Below are 20,434 nucleotides of genomic sequence, written 5' to 3'. Positions count from 1 at the left end.
TACTGAATTATCAATTTTGTCCTTACCGAACCCCCCTCTCTCTCACCCTTTTGCAACCCCCCCCCCCCTCCCTTCTAACCATAAAACATACTTCAACAATATGTGTCCAAGCGCACCCATTCAACTTGTCGACGTAGATGAAGAGGTTTACGTAAATAGAAATGTGTAAGGCCTGTTTGTTACAGAATTGTCTAATGGCCGGTTAGAGGCATTGAAGCTTGGAATACAAGTTTAATATTCTTAACTACTAGATAAAGTTGCCAAACTGTGTACAAAACGCTATCAAAACATACTTTTCTGATAGTCAGATAACTGTCCCTAACTCCTCCTCTCACAAACTAACGAAAATTGTTGTTTCCGCATCCAGAAGGAGACATTGAGAAAATGTTTTTTTACAGTCTGGTGTGGCGTCATTTCCTTCTTGTATTCATTGTACACTTTTGCTAAAGAGGCGAGGCAACCCTGTCACACACAATTTCCCACTTCAAACAGTACTTTGAAATGCGAGTAGGCCATATCGTAACAGGACATCAGAGTTAATAATCCTAACGACTACATTTTCTAAAGATGAATACATGTGGACAAGTAGTAACTAAAATAACTTTCCAAAGATACTGTAATAATGTTTTGGTCTAAATATAGCCCTACTTTGCATGGGGGTTGGAGCCCACAATATTTTGCATTGAAGCATTTAATGTGAGCAATGGTATGCACAACATTTAGGCCAGGACTATGTTGATAAGCCAGCAAAGAGCAAAGGCAATGTATTGAAAAGTTAAATACAGTTATTATTAGTAGTAGTCTACTAGTAGTTGTAGTAGTCGTATGACTTATACATACATATAATTATTTCATTAAATGATCATATTAATAACATATTAACCTCTTGATAGCAGGCCTACCTAGATATTTAAAAGTACTTTTACAGCATATCATACTTGAGTATGAGCTAATGAATCGTTTGTAATGTGCATAGTAAAGCACATGGAAACAAGTTTGAAACAGTTGAATTGATGTTACGTTCGGTTATCGTTCCCTTTTGTCTCTCAGACATGATTTTGAGAAAAATAATGTATTTTTGACTGGAGCATTACTTGAGCCATCCCATTTTACAACTGCGACGGGGCCCACAGAGAAGAGGGCAGACACCTGCATTGTTGAACCCCAATGTCATCAAATCCCTTCCGTTGCCTTCCCTCAATCGTCCATTTTCCTCTGCTCTCTTTCCTTCGCGCGCATGGACTTGCTATTGTTACCAAGAAGGTCAGCCCTTCACCTCTCCCTCGCTCCACACTATCATTTCTCTCATCTTTTCGCATGAGACAATCTGTAGTCCTTCACTCTCCTAACCTTCCATGCGCCCCCTCTTCTCTATCCCTCCCTCACCCTCCCACTTCGCCATAGACATGCAGCAATTGGTCTAGAAAACAGAGTCGACAGCCGAGGGCAGAGTCACGCACGACGTAAACTTTTGACCCTTCAACTTTTTGACCCCAGCTATATAACCCTTTCTGACAATACTGGAATCACCTTCTTAAGCTCAAGGCGAAAAGAGAAAGACAGCTAGAGTAGCCTATAAGATCACATTCTTATCGCTAGACGTGCCGTTTGCCGACACTGTTGGGCTAGTTTCCCGTGGTGTTCGAACCCTTACACAATACAATGACGAGGGAAGTACATGGAAATTACGTAACTCCATTTGGAGGAGCTCTGAAAGTGCATGTTACCACATTGTGAGGAAGTAGCAGTTCATCCAAACACGGAAGGTGTATGGGTGAAGAATTTGGGGTTTAGGTTATCATGTGTTTATAACAATGGGTTTCAAATGAGTTTGTCGCGTGGTGGGTGGAATAGCGCCACACTGCCTTTTCTAGCTGTGAACTTGGTCTAAAGCGGGCTCTGCTGGCCACGCGAGAGAGTTGCATTTAGACAAAATATTCCTCAGCACATGTGTAACGACATTTTAAACAATTCGCTTGCAAGTAATGTGCAGCATTAGACATTTTGTGGGGACTAAATACTTTTCTTGGGCTGTTGAGTAAAACATTTGCGTCGGACTTGAGGTCCTGTGGAGTGGATGAGAGTTTGTGTGGCTTCTCCAAAATTGTTTTTCGGCCCACGTAAAGGGCTTTTGCTACGATTGGCTATTAATAACAATAGCGTAGCCTACATGTTTTAAACTATAAATGATCTGAAATCAGATCACAAATATTATCGATGTGAAGTCGGCCACGGAACAAAGCCACATAGCCATTTCCCGACCACAAAACCACGTTAATGTTATTGTTAGTATAATTAACAAACACCGTTGTTTCTCCATTTCCATCCCCCTTATTATTAGTTGCCTAGCAGTAGAAGAGAGATTTTTAGAACCACTAGAATGCTAACATATTTATGCGCATAGATTGTCAGGTAAAATAGTAGGCCTATCCAAAATCAAAGGCTGATGAAATACCCTGGTAGCTGGTATCCTGGCACCTAATATAGCGCAGAACAATATTTGCTGACATTAACAGATTATTTCAGTAATTAATAGAGAAAACGAGTGAGACTTCACTTGTGCATCACATATTAGGCTGCTCTTTTTTGCTTATTTTTCAAGGCGATAACGATAGCATTGTGTTGGAGACGTTTCCGTTTTAAATCAGCTTCGAGTCAGTGAGGATCCACGCGTGCTCCACCATGTCAGATTGAAATTGCGGATGTTTTCCTTGCTTCTGTCACCCTATCCCACGAGTCGGATACAGAAGTGGGAAAAACAAGAGGTAGCCTAAATAAAAACAGAACTGGTTAATTCCTTTCCCCTCTGTCGGTGGGTAAACACGCTCGTATAACTGCACCTAATGTCCTCTGTGCTCCTTGGCTGCGCCTGCGCTTTGGTGTTCGCTCTGCATCGCTTGTCTGCTGACCTCGCGGTGACACCGTCCACATGCATTATGGATGAGATATGAGCCTAGATTACCCCTATCAATATGCAAAACCCATTATGTTGTTCAAATGACAATTTAAACGTTGGAAATCGACGCTCCAATGTCCAACATCGAAAATGCTTCTTAGCTTTTGGAAACACAGTTGTATTTTTATATTTTTCTTACCCCAGTAACTGTTCAAATATTTAACATATTATTAGTTATTTACAAATGTACAATTGTGTAGGCATGTGGAACTGCTATTTCAATGACAATCCGTGGCCGTTGTTTTATTGCGAGGCTCCATACCACCATAAAATAACACGATAAACAGTAGGGTGACCTTAAGCAACTTTTCTCATGTTCATTCTTTACCTCAACCCCTTCTGCTTTCTCCCATCTCCTGATATGATTACAGAAAACAACCACGTGTAAAAACAGACAATCACACACCTTTCAATAAAAAAGCTTTCGCCTATTTACTCACCCACCTACAAAACTTTAGGCTTGTGATAAGATTTTGACTGTACACATAAACGGGAAACTGATGAAGCCGAAAATAAAATGGTCGACTTCGTAGGGGTCTGGGTCGGTGAACTCGTTAAACAACTTTGAAGAGGAACTAAATACATGTTCTGCTCTACCTCTGTGCAGGGGGCAGTGGCCTAGGCCCTTGCGAATGTAGGCTATCATTATGAAAAGGAAGCCGATGAAAAATTGATATGGAAGACCCTGCCTCTCCCCTCGAGAGTTCCTGTTTACTGTCTGAAACTTCCTAAAGCTGCACACACACACGCACACACACACACATATATACTTATACACACACACACACACACACACAGCGCCAGGGCTACAGTTCAAAAATAAAAGATGAATAAATAACTGTGTAGTTGTGTAGTGCTATAAGGACCGGAAAAACACGGGTTTAATGTAAAATAAAAGTTTAAAACATTCAGGTTGTCGAGGGTGTACATTTCAATTTAAGTTGCAATTAATTTGCATTGGCACTGTTTCAAATGTGGCAAACAAATGAATACGTTTACATTCAAAGAATTAATATATTTCGTTATTAATTTTTCTCATTATTTAAATAATGACCTTAACATATGCTCCACTCTTTGGGGCGTCTGTGTGATCCTGTAATAACTAAATACAAGGCAGTGCTGCATTTTGCCTTAAAGCAAAGCTGCAGCTAACCTTGACTGGGATCATGCAGGCCTATTTATTGATATGTTTGAAAATATATGGTGCAAGCAGAAGAGTCACGCATCCCCATACTGAAAAGACATTGGCTGGGTCTGAATGAACATAATTAATGAAAGTCTGAGAGGTCACGGTTTTTTTTTTACTTCCAAAAGAGATCCCATCGCTCGTTCCCTAAACTAGCCCAGCCGTGGGCCCACGTCGCGGTAGCCCTGTACACTGCTACTGCATTAGGCCTAATTGTAAAAAAAAAAAAAAAGAGAAGACTTTTGTCTTTAATCTACTGTATCTTCCAGCGATGGAAGATAAGGATAGCGTATTCATCAAAATTAGGATACAATGCTTAAAAGATTTTAGATTGAATGTCAAATGTATGTGTAGCTGTCACACAACTATTAAACTGTTGACATTTTAATCATGGGAGAACTACGGCAACATGCATTGGTATTGGTATAACAAGTATTGGTTCAGTATTCAGTGCTCTAAGTTGCTAGAGGATCACTTTATTAAAGGAAATAAGAATGTCGGCATCCAGTTTTGTTATTCACACCCTTCCTGCAAGGAAAATACTTGGGCGGTGTACGAACAAAGATTTGCTTGTACCTCTTGGACGCATATCATTATACATGTGTGTGCGTGTGTGTGTGGGGGGGGGGCGCTTGTAATTTGCATTCAGTCCGGTACATAAGGTAAAAATGATAGCCTTACAAATATCGAATATGTTACAAGAAAATACACACACAATGAAATTGTTGCCTACTTTGTTTTTACATAGGCCTAAGTCAGACTTGAAACTTTTGTTTCAACTTTTCCAGACTCCATAATCATTACAGCGGTCCATACAGATAAACGACACCAGGCAATCCACCTATTCATGTTGAAATTATGAGTTATTAAGAAGTAGACTACCACAATGCAATAAAAGGCGGACCTTTCTTTTATGTAAAAAGAAACGACTATAACGAAAGACAGAAAGGCTTTACTGTTATTTTACAAATCCATGCATACTGGAAGTGTACATGAAACCTTAGGAAGAGGTCAAGGAGCGGAGGTAACGCAAATATCCATAACCAGAGTCTATAGACAAAAACACTGTTCCACATGTCCCTCCAGACTTTGCAGATATAAAATAAGTTTAATAGGTGAAGCTACAAATACTCTGTATCATATCAATAGCGTACTATGACACGGAGAGCAAAATGAATGACAGTAATCACAAACGATGCCTCCCCTTCTCCTCCCCCAACACAGCTAGACCCCCGCGAAATAAGCCTGTAAACTGGACTTACTGTGCGTTTGGTGCGTTCATACACTCCACTGGCTACATATCCGCCCAGATAGAATTCGAACTGGAGCGCAGACATTGTATGGACCAGACAAGGGCAAGGCAGTGGCCTGCCAGTACGCTATCCACTCACTACTGACCCTTTAGAATCCCTCCGAAGCAGTTAAACCGTCACTTGCATTCTAGAATGTGAAATATATAGTACATTGTCAACTCCCCAAAACCATAAAACTAACTTTATGGACCCCACGTGACTTTTGAGAGCCAGTAAGGGGTATCTGTCTGTGGCCTGGGCGATTTTTACGATCTAACTTCAAGATAAAACCCTCATCCGTTTGACATGTAAATGTCATAGCTTCTTTTGGTATAGTTTGGCCAAAGGGGAAAGAAAATGTTCAAAATACAAGCGGCCAGGCAACGCCAGGCAGATGGGCTTTTTGGCAGGACCTTCTCTCGGCTCTCAAAAGTAGCGTGTAGGACCTGAAAAAAAACCGGTTGACAACTCGTCGGTAAGTTTCAAAGTCCAGAGCTTGTTTACTAAAAACGAGACGTAAACTAATTTGTACAGGAGCGCCACCGTTAAACGACCAGGAAATCATTACTATAGAAAATGACCAATTTACAAACATTTGCTGAGTCACAGTTTGTCAACAAACTGCTTGATTTTAGATCAGTGTCGCTTATGTTGTTGTTGCTAATTGTTGTTGCTGATGTTGTTGCTGGAGTTGTCTCATGTGATTTGGGTCAGGTTAGGATAAGGTAATAGGCTATATGATTTCACATTTGCGCAGTATTTTACTGCGCATATGTGTCCTTGTGCGCAATGCGTAAACATGACTGTAATCTGTTATTGTCGTTTTATATCCTTCAATATAATTTATATGGATGTTTTTGTGAAAACTTTGGCAAATTTGAAAGTACTTCGTTGAGGTACCTGGCAGGTTTTAAGCTGACTCTCTTCCCTGTCTAGGCCTAGGTGTGAGACAGAATAAGGCCGAGTCATGCACAAGGTAGTCAGGGGACGCAGAATTATAACCCGTTTGCTCTATGGTTTTGGTCTGAGTATGAGGAACTTTATTTTTTACTCCAAGGTAAGCTACAAACAAATACAAAAAGCTTATTGGCAAAATGCTTACAGGCAGGTCTACATGACAGTTGCCCCCCCCCCCCCCCTCACATACACACATAGTTGTCATATGCTCTGCCCACTACAAATAGCCAATTGGTCACATTAAAAATGTTAATATGTACACCCTCTCTGGAACATAAACATGATCCAATAATATACAATTACATATCGAATATAACTATACACTTATGAACGAATACAGGAATCTATGTTGTATTTTTTATGCACAAGTTTCCTTTCTTTCCAGAAAATAAATGACAAATTTGAACACGTGACAAAAGCCAACGATAGAATTCAAACAATGGTATGGAGAACTTGAAGGAGACCTCAAGATTCCTGTAGCCTAAAAGCAGGGGGCCCCTCTACACTAACTTCACTTCATATTTGAGCAGAGTCTTTAAAGCTGTAAACTCAAAGGTGTACACTCGTTATAGTCGTAAATAAGTTATAACATTTAAGAGCTCACATGCCAACGTTCAAGAAAGCATTAACATAGCACTTGACACAAACGATATTTATAACATTAACAACTGGCGGCATTGGTAGCATTTTCTCTCTTTTTAATCTCCAAACAATAATCACTGTATTTAAAAGACAATAACATATGAACACTAACGTTTTTTTTTATATATATAGAAGCAGTACCACAGTAGAGGTTAAGTTGTTCTAAAACATCAAGAACATGCCAAAAGGTGCCGCGCTGTACAGTACTCAGTTATAATGTTTTTGAAATCTATTTTGAATCCGTGTAATCATTTCTTCGATTTCTGTTAATTAGCGTGGCCACTACGGCTGGAACGCGCTACCTGCAGTAGCCAGACTCATACTCTTCAGTTTATTGTCCTTTTTCCATTTCATCCTTCGGTTCTGGAACCAGATCTTAATTTGCCGTTCTGAGAGGCAGAGCGCGTGGGCTATCTCTATCCTCCTCCTCCGGGTTAGGTACCTATTGAAATGGAACTCTTTCTCCAGCTCTAGCGTCTGATAGCGCGTGTAAGCGGTTCTCGCTCTTTTGCCGTCTGGTCCCGTCATATCTGAATAGTATGGACAAAACGCAAGGGTCAACATTAGCGAGTGTGGGCGACAAAAACATGAAGCAAAAAATCTCCGACAGATTTGACCAGCAAAGGTTTACACAAACAATACACAGACAAAGCCCAACGAGCCTAAACTGGAGTACACACAATGTACAAGAAAGAATGGCCTTAATCAAATTTGCAGGCAATTTATTCTACTGATGTATGCGAGGGGGTGGGGTAGCTGATAGCAAATCTATCAGTTCACTACTTTAACACATCTTATTTTCATTTACTGTAAAGATGTTTGATCACATTCGTTTCTACTCATCAATATTCACTGTTCTCCTCGTTCCGAACTTGGTCTCTCTTCTCTTTATTTTCTTTCTCCATTCTCGACACTTTATTGCCGTAGTGGGGGAGAGGACGGCAATAAAGTTCCCACACGTAATAAAGCTTAACTTTTCAAAGGAACAACTACTTCTAAGTCGTCTTGCCGTTTTGCCCTCTCTCCCACCCGCTCCCATTCTCTCGCTCTCGGTTTGCAAGGCTAGCCCTCTTGACAGATTTATGGCGCTTTTGTGGAATTTGCTAAAATAAAGGCACCATCCGGCGCCACAGAGGAAACGCTAACTAAAAACCAACCCACAATACAAACACACAGCCCTTGATAATGATAATACGTATTATACATATACATATGTGTACCATGGCTAATGTGCAGTTTCCTCATCCAGGGAAATATCTGTGGGCTTTGTCCGTCACTCGATGCCGCGGTAGTGGAGGTTGCTGTGGACTCCTGTTTCTGCTGCGTCCGGCTCGCGGGGTTGTTGGTGTTTGCTCTATGGTTGCCCTCCTCCGTCTCAGAAGAAGCGCTTGCCTCGTCTATTTCAGTGAAATGTGTTGTGTTGGTGAGGTTTGTGCCTGCTGTCGAGACGCCTTGGTCGGAAAGGGGAGAAGAGCTTTTGGGTCCCAGACTCTCGCTGCTGTTGGCGCACGGCAGAGGCTCGGGGGACGCCAGCGAGCAGCTTGACGGCTGCCTGAAACGCGTCTCCGGGACCGGAGACTGGAAACCTCGGGAGTTGTCTCCGACAGCCCCAAAGTGGCCGGCGTTGCCTGAACGATTGACGGTTAGGTCCATTCCATTGTAGTTGTAGCCGTAAGAGCCCGAATGCATGGTGCCGGAGTCCCTGTACGAGGCGTTCATAGCGCTGTTGCTGGTTCCATAATTTAGTAACTGATAGTCGGGGCCATTTGGGTAGCGCCCTGAGAACGAGTTTACAAAGTAAGAGCTCATTTAGGTTGTTTTAGAGGGCTTGATTTGTAGATCTTGGTCGTTATAACGCTGTGCTTCACGATTTATGATGTATTAATGAATTATAGCAATGCACTGTACTTCGTTTTTGCTATGTATGCGGCCAAATATGGTGGGTGGGGGTGCGTTTGGGAATCACGTGCTTTTGTTGACCAGTCGTAAATTCTCACTGATGACTTCAAGAGGTAATTCATGCTCTATGGTTACAAATGGTGACGAGATGGGAGTCGTTCGGCTGAAGTCAACGTGTGCCTCCCCGTTTCTGGGTTGTGCTCCGGGTTGGCAGAGAGCGTCACCTACTGGGAACAAAATTTATTGCACAAAAAAGGACTTGGAGAAAGTGGTTTTACTCAGGATTTAGGTTGTTTTCGGCGACGATAAAAATGATTTGTTTGACCATTACGTTCTTTTCTGGAAGGTGCTCCCGCAACAACATTTACATCTTTACTGGCTTTATCTGTTACTCAAAACTAGTTGTTTGATCATAAATAATTAATTAATAACTTAATAATAATAGAAGACCATCCACCCGAAATCAATGTTCATAGCTATGATGAACCTAAGTGAAATTAACAGTCTTAATCATGGACTTGTCACTCACATTTGCAGAGAAACATCCAGAAAGTTGACCACAGTACTGCAGCAATGCAAACAACAACACTTATACTAATACTACTAAGCTACTTCTACGACTGCTACTCCTAAAATATTAATAATACATCCAAAAAAATAGTGTGCATACCTGTATGTAATGCATAGGCTCTGTGTAACAAATGGACCATCTGAAGCCTATGCGTGGGTCACGCTAACAGATTGTAGGCTATTTACATGACAGCAAACACTAGTATTCAGGTTTTCCACTGTAATTAAATAAGTCCTACCCTCAAAAGATCTTTCATACCAAAACTTTGGATTTGAATCTTCTGACTTAAGCAACGTACAGGAAAGACAGGTGTGACACAAAGGCAAGAAATGCGTTTTTGTCCAAGTAGCGCCAACCTGTCGTGTGTTCGTTCAAACAGCGCTATTCAAAATGTCTCATAGCAAACGTTTTGCAGCTGCACACAAGGAATGCAAAAGCGTGATTTATTATGTGTTGATTGAGAAGCGCAATTTATCTCTTTTACATGTGCTAAGATATGTAAACCCCTCGATACAAAACATGCATGTATGCTTACATTTCGACCGGAATTGAAGAGATGAAATTTCCCAGACTTCCTTGGGGGCAGTGACTCTGATAGTCTGAAACCATTGTGAATGCATTCATTCTAGATTGGCCTGAAACGTGTTGTGTTAGGCTACTACTGCAACCATCAGGTTGTGTTTTACATTGGGCCAAACCTGTCAGCATTCACACTTACATAGTCGTATTATGTTTTCCTCCCAATGACGTACTGCTGGCAATCTGATGTCTAGTCTACCTGATGTGTAAGTGGTGTCACATCTGCAACGGCGTTGGTGTCGAAAGAATCCAGACAGCTACATAAAGTTGCTGAGTAGAATATGTGTTATAAGTACGTAGACTAATGGAGAAAACCAGTCACGATTTCTTCGTGAATGTGCTATTTGACACCTGGAGAGGGAATGTGTAATCTCTGAGACCTGGTCGCGTGGACTGTCCAGTGTTTGGGTGAGAGAGTGCGGCGGGCGGACAGGTCAGCTTTCTCCTTGGGTCATCAATTAAAACACTTCCGCGTTTTAGTTGTCACTATTCAACAGTCTTCGTTTTGAATCGCCTATCGGATACCATCAATTCGCAAAGTTCTTACACATGCTCAAAAAGCAACCAAGAAAAAGCCTGTTTGCTCACATGTGGCAAGGGTTGACAACAAAGAAGATTCGATAAGATTGGCAAACGCCCCTGGCTTCTTTTAATGAAGGTCAAAGGTGTTAGACACACACACTAGCCCGCACAAAAAAAGCTTTCATTTAAATATTTTTATGAATCTTGGGGGTTTCTTCCAAGTATGCATATATACACTCAAGGATCAATGATGCTGTGAATGGCGTGTGACGCTTACGAATCGTACTTTATAAGAAAACGCGCAGACATAGGAATACAGTTTGAATAGCTCATACATTTTATTGAATGAGTTTGTAAGCAGATACGAATTTGTGACAAACCACAAACATAAACCACTTATAAAATCCATAAAATATAAACTTTTGACCCAGTCTAGGTAGTTTTGAGTTGTCAGTAGATCAGTATTTCCCTTTCAAACTTATAACAATTCAACGAAAGAGCTAAGTCTGGGCATTAGCTTACAAAAGAAATACAATAATTCACCATTCAAGGAGAATTCCCCGTTATTTCTATACATTTTAAATATGAATACAGATATGACATAGATACTTCAAATAGTTCGTTAAACATGGTCGTTAACATTATAAGACCACGTCCTAAATCAAGAGACGAGCTCACAAAAACACTGCCATTCGGGTACCCGAATTATGATAACAAAAAACATTAACAGACATTAACAGTAACAAAAATAAAAAGTTAAGTGAACTTCTGGAATGCTACATCAAATTTACCAAATACAACTTCACCATTGGAAACTTTGGACATATGAAGGAGGTGAATCCTCATGTCTTAAAATTAAGGATGCCTTTATGCATTATCTTTCCTTTCTTACAACATTATTCCATTTTTCTTTCTTTACTCCGTCCCCTTCTCTTCCTCCTCCCCATTGGTTTGAGAGGAGTTTATTAGTTTATTCTCCTTTTTCCACTTCATCCGTCGGTTTTGGAACCAGATTTTAATCTGGCGTTCTGTTAGGCACAGTGCGTGCGCGATCTCGATGCGGCGTCTCCGGGTCAGGTACCTGTTAAAGTGGAACTCCTTCTCTAACTCCAGCGTCTGGTAGCGGGTATATGTCTGACGACCCCGGCGACCGGGGTTACCGAATGTCCCTGTAAAAAGAAAGGGAAAGGGGTAGTCAAATATTAACCTCGAGCTTGGGTTTATTGCACTGGCAGATATATCAAGGAGAGAAAGAGCTTTGGGTTTCAGAGAACCTAGTCGGTTTGAGGCATGTAGCCCACGCATCGTTATGCTGCTATAAGACGTTATGTACTAAATCGAAGCTGGACCATCTACTGTTAAATATGTCAACAAGAACTGTTTTTTTTAGCTAAGCAAAAAATGTGTGTGGACCTGCCGATTTAGCCAACGTAGCCTACTCAGGTACAAGACTGAAAATATAATTTTGCGTCGGACAACAACCCAAATAAATACAACCCTGTTTCCTGTTCTTTGATCTTAGGCTACAAAACATATTCCAAGGCATAATGGTCTGGGCGTGCTTCATGTCTTCTCAAATTTGTATTTCAATACACAATCTGGAATCTACATTTGTGTGAGACAACTACGATGGTATATTTTAAGACTTGCAATGAATCATTCACATATATTCCTGATTTGAATTTTTTCTTGTCACTTAGATGACATTGTAAATTGCAATAAACTGTTAGATTATTAAGGCTACCAGTAAAGTGATCTCAGATCAAATTATAGTAAATCCAGCAGTCAAGAAAGTGGAAGTTGTTTTAGTTATTTGTATCAAATTGGAGTTCCTTGTAATGTAATTTATTGCACCCATGCTGTTCCCTGATGTGGTGCAGTACTTATGCTGTTTATACGCGTTCAACCAAGTGTATTTGCTGTACTGTTTAAAACCATATGGCCTTTTGTTATTGATAAGGGCTATAACTAATTGAGGAGAGTAGAAACAACAATGCCACACATTTTGATAATAAGAGAAATCTTTGATGGAACTGAGTTTCTATTGTTGCCACGGATGTGCTCGTGCTCCGAGCTCTTGTAATCTAGAACGTGAATAATGTGATCCTCGAGGCGGTTGGAAACCAGAGTCATCAGCTGATGGACAGAAAATACTGTAATAATGGAGGGAACTGCTAAGTGTGGAGATTGCCTGCTAACGCTTCCCTTCAGTCTCAGTGATAACATACAACAACAGGGCGACATTATTTTTTAGCCTGTGCTCTTCCGGCGCGGTACAGTACAGTAGTAGGTCACATGCAATAGCCTAGCTCTATGTTATCAGCCCGACAGGGGAAAAAAAAAACAAATCAAGAGAAAAAAATAATGACAGGACAGTGTGAACTCACCGTTACACGCGTTCATCCTTTGCATCCATGGATAGACAGGCGTCGACGGCTTCTGGTCGTCGCTGTCGCCGAACAAGCTTTTATTCTGCCCCGTGCAGTCCGTCTTGCGATGGTCTTGGCTCAGCACGAGCGAGTGTTCCTCTATGCTGGCGAGAGCGCACGCAGGGTCCTTTTCCCTGTAAAAGCTGGCTGCTGCGTAGTCGCATGCACCGGCGGCAGCAGCCCTACCGTAGGCACCGTTTGCTTGCTGGTAGTAAGAAGACGGGTACGCCTTGTCTTGAACGCTGGTAGCTCCATAGGCAGCACCGGGATAGTGTCTTAAAGAATCTGTGTATCCGGAGGAATATAACGGTATCTGTCCCAAGAAAGACTCCTGTCCTCCGGGCAGAGTCACAGGGAAAGTTGAGTTTACAAAATAGGAACTCATTGGGAGGGCACGGGCTCTTTTCCTTGGTTTATGATTTGTTGTGTTTTATAGTCCAAGTGGTTTAGCTATCAGTAGTTTATCGGAGATTGGGTTTTAGTTGAGGGAGGGGGGTGGGGGGCGCTGGGTGGCTATGTGCCAGTGCGGGACAGAGGGAAATCGTACCATCTGACCGAGGGCTGACCAATCGCGAGCGTCCGTGCCTGCAAAATAGCACCCTTGAGGGGGGCTGAGATTGCATGCGCCGGGGGACCCCAGCGCAAACCAGAGAGCGTTTTTTTCCCTTCATTCGCCTTTCTCTCCCTCCAATGAGATTGCACAATACGAATCACACTGAAATCTTAAAGTGCTAAATTGAATACATCGACACTTCTCCCCCTTGTGTTTGGTCTAACGTGCAACCATATACAGTACACACGGTCCTCTCCACTGAAGGCAAACTATATTAGCCTTCCTTTTAAACACTCCTCACATTAAATGGATTTAAGAAACGTGCGTCGTTTCAAAAGCGCATGCACGGTCGGAGATACTGAATCTTATTTAGCCTAGCCTGAAACTATATCATGTTTGTGGTCAGAGGCATTATCTCAACTCAATATGTGAGGAGACGTAATTCGTCCCTTCATACGTGCTCATCACTGTTATTTAACTTGTAATTTCCATATGAGTTATTGACAAGGCATACAATACATCCATCCTACTCAGAGTGAATATACAGACTGTACATCTGGATAATACAGCATTCATTCTGACGGCTTATATTGAGAATAGTAGCTCAATATCATAGTCTTCAGTAGATCCTAGCTTTGTTTTATCAGTGTTCATAAAACCAGAGTGGCCATGTATTTAGACGATCTTGTTTGGTTGGTTGAGGAATGACACTGCCCCGTTTTGTGGTTGCTAAAAGTTGCTGATTACCACATTTGTCTGGTCTGTATGTATTTACATGCATGCTTCCGAGACCACATTTCATGCCCTGGTTTTAATTTTAAAATTATTGACTGGGGGCAGGTCTTTAGGCTTTGTAAAGCACTCAATGGTTCCCTCACTTCTCCACTAGAACTCGAGTTGAGCCCATAGGCCTGTTTTTCATTTACAAAGGGCACAGTTATATGGCACCGATATGTGTCGCTAAATCATAAATTAGCCTCAGTCCCATAAATAAGTTAAGTGTTACCTCACTGTGTACTGAATCTTTTTACTTTCATTTTGACTCTTTCTGAAACGGAGCAGGACACAGTTCTTCCTCTAGCTTGGCTTAGTTTTGTCTGAACGGGAAATACCATTGTTGTGAGCATTTGTTAAGAGAACAAATCGACTGGTCACAAGTCTCTGTTAATAATTGGCTAACTACAAAAAAAAACAAAAAAACTTTTGGCGTATAGCATAATAATTATCTGGTAATCAGTGTGCAAGATAATTGTATATTTTTTATTGTAGCCTATCTCATTGAGTATTTTCTTTTGTTGCAGGTTTGGTGAGCTTGTCCAGCGTGCGCACTGCAAATTACGACTGTCAAGGCTCGCCTGGCCTGGAAACTTCTATGGGCAACACTACTAGCTCACGAAGTGGGTCAGAAACATGGGGGACAATGAGACAAATACAAAGATATGCGTACAGCAACTGGAAACATGGAGGAAAATGCGCCTGAACTGATTAACACTCCGATTTGAAAAGCATCTGATCTTATCATAAACCCTTGGTGTGTTTAGATGTACCGGCGAGGAAACACGCGTCTGTCACTCCTCGTCATGTGTCCCGGAACTGCTTTTTATCCCCTCGAGTGTGCCGCCTGACAGTAGGCTGATGTAAGTAGGCTAAATATGCGCTCTATTCCTGACCCCTTGCATTGTTTTAGTTTTGTGACACATTTACCCAGACAGGTATGCATGTTTTTTTTATTTCAAAATCAAACCATTCATTGAATGTCCATATGGAAATCTATTGTCTTTCTCCAAATGTAAAATATTACGCACATGTAAAATGAGGCCTACTTTACACCAGTGTAAGGCTATTGTAGACAAATGGCTTTAACAGGTTTTGACATTTTGTTTACGCGTTTTTTCTTCATTAAAATATATATAAACATTTACTGTATAGTCTATCTTTTCATTAATTACGTCCACTTGAAATGTATAATATTACAATAATATTGTGATAACTGATCATTAAAAACAACTAATAGTTGTACCGAGTTGTGGCGTCTTGGAGTGCCTGTTTTATTTTTCTGGGGGAAGTGTTTTAGTGTTTTATGACTGTTTATGAGGCCTGTAAATTCACAGGGACATTGCATCTGAAAACACGTTGCAGCAACAGACGTTGAAACAATTGCAGGGCGCAACTGTTCCAAAAACAGTTTTTTGTGTTTTTTAATGTAAAAGTATTATGTAAACGTTTTTAGTCAAACCATTAGCGGAGATCACATCACATGTGTTGCATCTGTACGTCTCTTAGTCTATCAAATACAAATGTGTAATTGCCTGCAAGGAGATATCACACGTGTGTTGTAATTGCAACATCCGGTAAAATATACCTTTGTATCATGAAAGGTGATTAAATGTGCAAAAAGTCTAATCTTGACATGCAATCTGTATAGAATACAGTTGCATAGTGTACACTATTTGCTGCTCAAACGCGGGAATACGAATGTGTATCGAAAAACGATGTTAGAAATACAACTACAACTGTAGATTATAATTTATTCACAATAGTATAAAATTCTAATAAATTACACAATATTTTCTATTAGGTTAAATGCGTAAATTATATGATTAAACTGGGTTAGGATGTCCAGTCGCTGTAACGCGTTTGTGTGCTTCCAAGTGAATAACTTCGGTCAGTTAATGATAGACCAAACTCTATAGCCTTCCTTCAATATTTATGAGTCTTCCTTAGAAACTGACTTGTCCTTCATGGACTTTCAGCCCTTGTGAAGTTAGTAGACCGGAACTCGACAATCCTCTGACCAGAGCATCCGAGACCAGTTACACATTAGGCCAAAATATTTTATTGCTAAGTTGCATAAGTCCATTGGTTGACTGTATGATATTTGCAAGGATTGATATTTCAATTTGACATAACACTTAACATCGTGTAAAGTGTATTACGGGGTTATATATTACGTTATGTTGGATGGTTTTTGCATTACTATAAAGTTAATTTATGGCAGTGCACACTACACTGCTGGAGGCTAAAGCTCTGTGAAAATAAAGAATGTAATATCACTACATGTCTCTTGGTCTCTCCCTCTATCTTTCACCTTGTAACACACAGATGTTTGTGTGTGTGTGTGTGTGTGTGTGTGTGTGTGTGTGTGTGTGTGTGTGTGTGTGTGTGTGTGTGTGTGTGTGTGTGTGTGTGTGTGTGTGTGTGGAGTTAAAGTAATCTTAGATGCAATTTAGTTTCTCAAGACCAGAATCTCATTACAGAAAATTAAAACATAGGCCAGTTAAATATTTTCTTTACACACACACACACACACACAAACACACACACACACTCGCTCTCTCTTTGGGTTTCTATCTCTCTCCTCACCTCATTCCTATCTCTCTCTACCAAGTCCACGACCCTCACACAGCAACACAGATTACAGTTAGTTGGCGTTTCCTTGGGAAGAGCCCACATAACACCACAACATTAGCAATAAGCCAAATTACCCGTTTGCCGCAGCTAAACTGTGGCCTTAATACAAGGAAAGTTACAGTGAGTGAATTCAGCTTGGTTTACTGAACAAGACTGCACGCTCCATTCGCTGCACAATGTAATAGTAACCTTGGAGCAGTCATCCGCTTACGTCTCTCTTTTTTTTACAGAAAGGGGGGGGGGGGGCTAAAATCCTGTCTTTGGGTCTGGTCTTTCTGCGTGCGTGCCACAAATCTTTCCCGAACGCAGACACATCAAAGCTCGCGGCAACAGCAGCTCGAGAATTTACAACCTCTGCATTCTTCTACGTTTCACTGCCACCGGGCCCCTTGTAGCTTTCCTGTTATCTCCTTCCCTAGTCGGTTCATTCTGGACGCACGCAATACCATGGTAAAGGCTGCAAGATCATCGGGGAAGTAGCACACATCTGTTTGTCAACAGCTGATACACACTGAACCGCAAAACATATTTACGCACAACGATTGCTGAAACATGCACACGCAAGCATTGAAATACCGTACGACACTGTGATAGGATACACCCCCCCCCACACACACACACACACACACACACACACACACACACACACAAACAAACACACCAACACACACACACACACCAAACACAATGCACACAGAAACCTTCGCACTCAACCTCGAAAATAACAAAATGTGTAGATTGTCTGGTGTTGTTAAAAAGTGACCGCTAGATGGCAGCAGAGAGTTGAGCACAAGCTTCAACTGCTGCAGTAACCCTGCGTCATTGGCGACGATCAACCACAACATGAAAACACTGCAAAGCTGCAGTCTGGCATAATTGGACGACTTATTTTGAAAACCTAATTCATCTTGTCAAAGGAAAGTGAAACAACTGCGCCCAATCCACTCACAAAAGCCAACCTTTGCAAATCTGAATTTAGCTTGTATTTTACCGAATACAATTGTATGTCGTACAAGGAATCCGTGCCCATGGTGGAATGCGAAACGGGGGTTAAATATCTGAACTTCTGAACTTCACTGTTTTTTATTTGTCATGACTTGTGTTTTGTTATTGTCAATACGGGTTTCATTTAATATATTAAGGAATATATAACGTGTGTCCTTAAAAATTCAGATGAAGCGACAAATATCTGATCGATGATGCAATAGTAATTTATTATAATAATCTATAACTATTATGTTGAAATGCACGCGCAGGTGTTGACAGTCTTATTTCCAGACACACTGTAAATAGGCCTATACTCATTATCTCTATTTTTCTCTTGTTCTCTCTGTCTCTCTCTTATTCACACACACACACACACACACATACACACAGACTCACACACACACACACATCCCACATACACACGCTCATATAGGCACGCACACATACACACGAATGGAAAAAATGTAGGTTAGATTAAAGAAATGTGTATCTCGAACATAGAGAGAAATACATACAGACATGACTGAATACAACGCCACAAATATCCATTATCACACATGATACATTGTAGACAGATTTTAAATTGAGTTTATAAAACAGCCATAGTAAATTACTGAGTGTTATCGAAGAAAACATTAACGCACACAATAAATTAATCACAGCTAGGAGCAATTTCTACTTCTTGATTTGGTTTGTGTGTCGGGGGTGGTGAGGGGTAGGGGGGTGTTCACAGACGGGGATACGACAAATGGAGACCAAAGGGTCTGGTGGTAAAAACACCACTGGATGATGCCCAGAAGGGGAAATGAGAGGGGGAATTAAGCAATAAAATCAAGCTGAGCTCACCCAACAGACACATACAAAAACATGGTCACCCGTCGCAGACATTCAGGCACTCCAGTAACCTGGAAGCTTTGTGTCCTGATCTGGAAGTTGTACGGGGCGTCACGTTGACAAGCTCATGCGTAATGGATGAATTGAAAAAAAAGACTGTCAGTCTCCCAGTCTATACAACTAGTCAGTTATATACAAAACACCAAGTTGCGAGTTTCATCCTATTTGTTTTCGTGGTCTAACGAGGACATGGGAGTGTATGGAAATGCCACACAGTCTAGTGCTCTTAGATTTAGAATTCCAAGAGATTACCCGAGACCGTACAGTATGCATTTGGTTACCGCGAGCTTCCGTCAAACCTCGCCCTCTACGCGTAGCCCGAGCATCGCTCGCTCCCACAAACACCCATCGTTCAGACAGCACTACACGGTTTAATATCGATATATGGCTCCGAGCAGAATAGGTATTATCAACATTATGAATCTGACGGGATTAAGACATTTCAAGTATGACGGAGTATTGTCCCACCGTGGTTGTATGTTTAAATAAAGGTTGTGCACAAACAGTATATTAGAGTGATTGTTTAGCTTTGGTTACATTTAAGGTGCGGTCAAAAGAAACAACGGAACCTATTGACAGACAAGCATGGCTTACCTTTGTTGATAATCCGTCACTGAGCTCTTGGACAACGAGGCGAGCTTCACGCAGCTCGCGGTAACTGCATTCCTGTCCCCCGCGCTAGTCCAGTTACAAGCGCGTGAAGCCAGTCCAGCTCTTACCCTGTCGCCGGCCTTCTTTTCCCCTTTCATTCACATTACTTTACAGGAGTCAAGCATCATCTTCACATGAAAAATGAGATGCGACCCTCCGGCGTGTCCAGATTTCTCATATTCAGTCACTCTCTCCATCTCAGCGGAAATCCCAATCACTGTCGGCCACATTAGCATAGCGCAAGAAGAGCGAGGAGGTAGGTCTCTTCCAGTCTCTCTGTAACACTAAGAAGAGGGGGGCACGAGCTTGTAGTGTATTTAAATTCATAAACGCGATTAAAAAGCGTCTTTACAGAACCTTAAAGGAGCACAGTGTTGCTACATAAGGTGCAGTGGCCAAAAGAATGCTGCAATATAACCACTTGGGAAATCATAAAAAGTTCATGTTCACGGTTACCCATCCACATGACCATCCTCGGCCAATCCCAGGACCCAGGCACTCATAAAGTTCTATCACAAAGTTGTAAATTTTCATAAAACAACAAGGAATTTATTGCATTTCTTCATGACTGCTTTAGCAGCAGTGGTTCCTCAGTCGCCATCTTTTTCCACAGAAAATGAAGGACCAAAGAGGATTTTCCTTCGTGTTTGACAAAAAAATGCCAGCATATTTTAGGTGATATTTGTAGGCCGATCAGTGGGACCCGGAAGCTGTGTATGTGTTTCTGCGCGCATTTGAACATTTCCCACTGCATTTTTTTATTGCCTAGTATCATCCCTGTTCAGAAAAAAAAGTAATTACAAAATTAACAACTAAAGCAAATTATGGTTAGCGTACAATACCTCAAAACAGATTTTAATGTAAGTAATGAGTTGAATTACTATAACATACTTTAGCCTAATGCA

The 20,434-nt window shown here is 41.2% G+C and overlaps 3 protein-coding genes across 3 annotated transcripts in view; 1 reads left to right on the top strand and 2 right to left on the bottom strand.

Annotated features, from left to right (window-relative positions):
- Positions 1-20,434, top strand: part of LOC136938120 (GTPase IMAP family member 8-like) — a 261,770-nt gene that overhangs the window by 71,437 nt on the left and 169,899 nt on the right.
- On the bottom strand, positions 6,579-8,875 carry hoxb5a (homeobox B5a). The gene is made up of 2 exons (XM_067232469.1): positions 8,254-8,875; positions 6,579-7,563 (listed from the first exon to the last, which is right to left on the bottom strand). Exons 1-2 carry the CDS (start codon positions 8,840-8,842, stop codon positions 7,316-7,318), a joined length of 837 nt encoding a protein of 278 aa, XP_067088570.1. The 5' UTR covers positions 8,843-8,875; the 3' UTR covers positions 6,579-7,315.
- Positions 10,852-13,530, bottom strand: hoxb6a (homeobox B6a). The gene is made up of 2 exons (XM_067232475.1): positions 12,992-13,530; positions 10,852-11,773 (listed from the first exon to the last, which is right to left on the bottom strand). Exons 1-2 carry the CDS (start codon positions 13,416-13,418, stop codon positions 11,520-11,522), a joined length of 681 nt encoding a protein of 226 aa, XP_067088576.1. The 5' UTR covers positions 13,419-13,530; the 3' UTR covers positions 10,852-11,519.

The sequence above is a fragment of the Osmerus mordax genome, chromosome 3 (assembly GCF_038355195.1).
Source record: "Osmerus mordax isolate fOsmMor3 chromosome 3, fOsmMor3.pri, whole genome shotgun sequence".
NCBI lineage: Eukaryota > Metazoa > Chordata > Actinopteri > Osmeriformes > Osmeridae > Osmerus > Osmerus mordax.
This window is presented reverse-complemented; position numbering and strand designations above follow the sequence as displayed.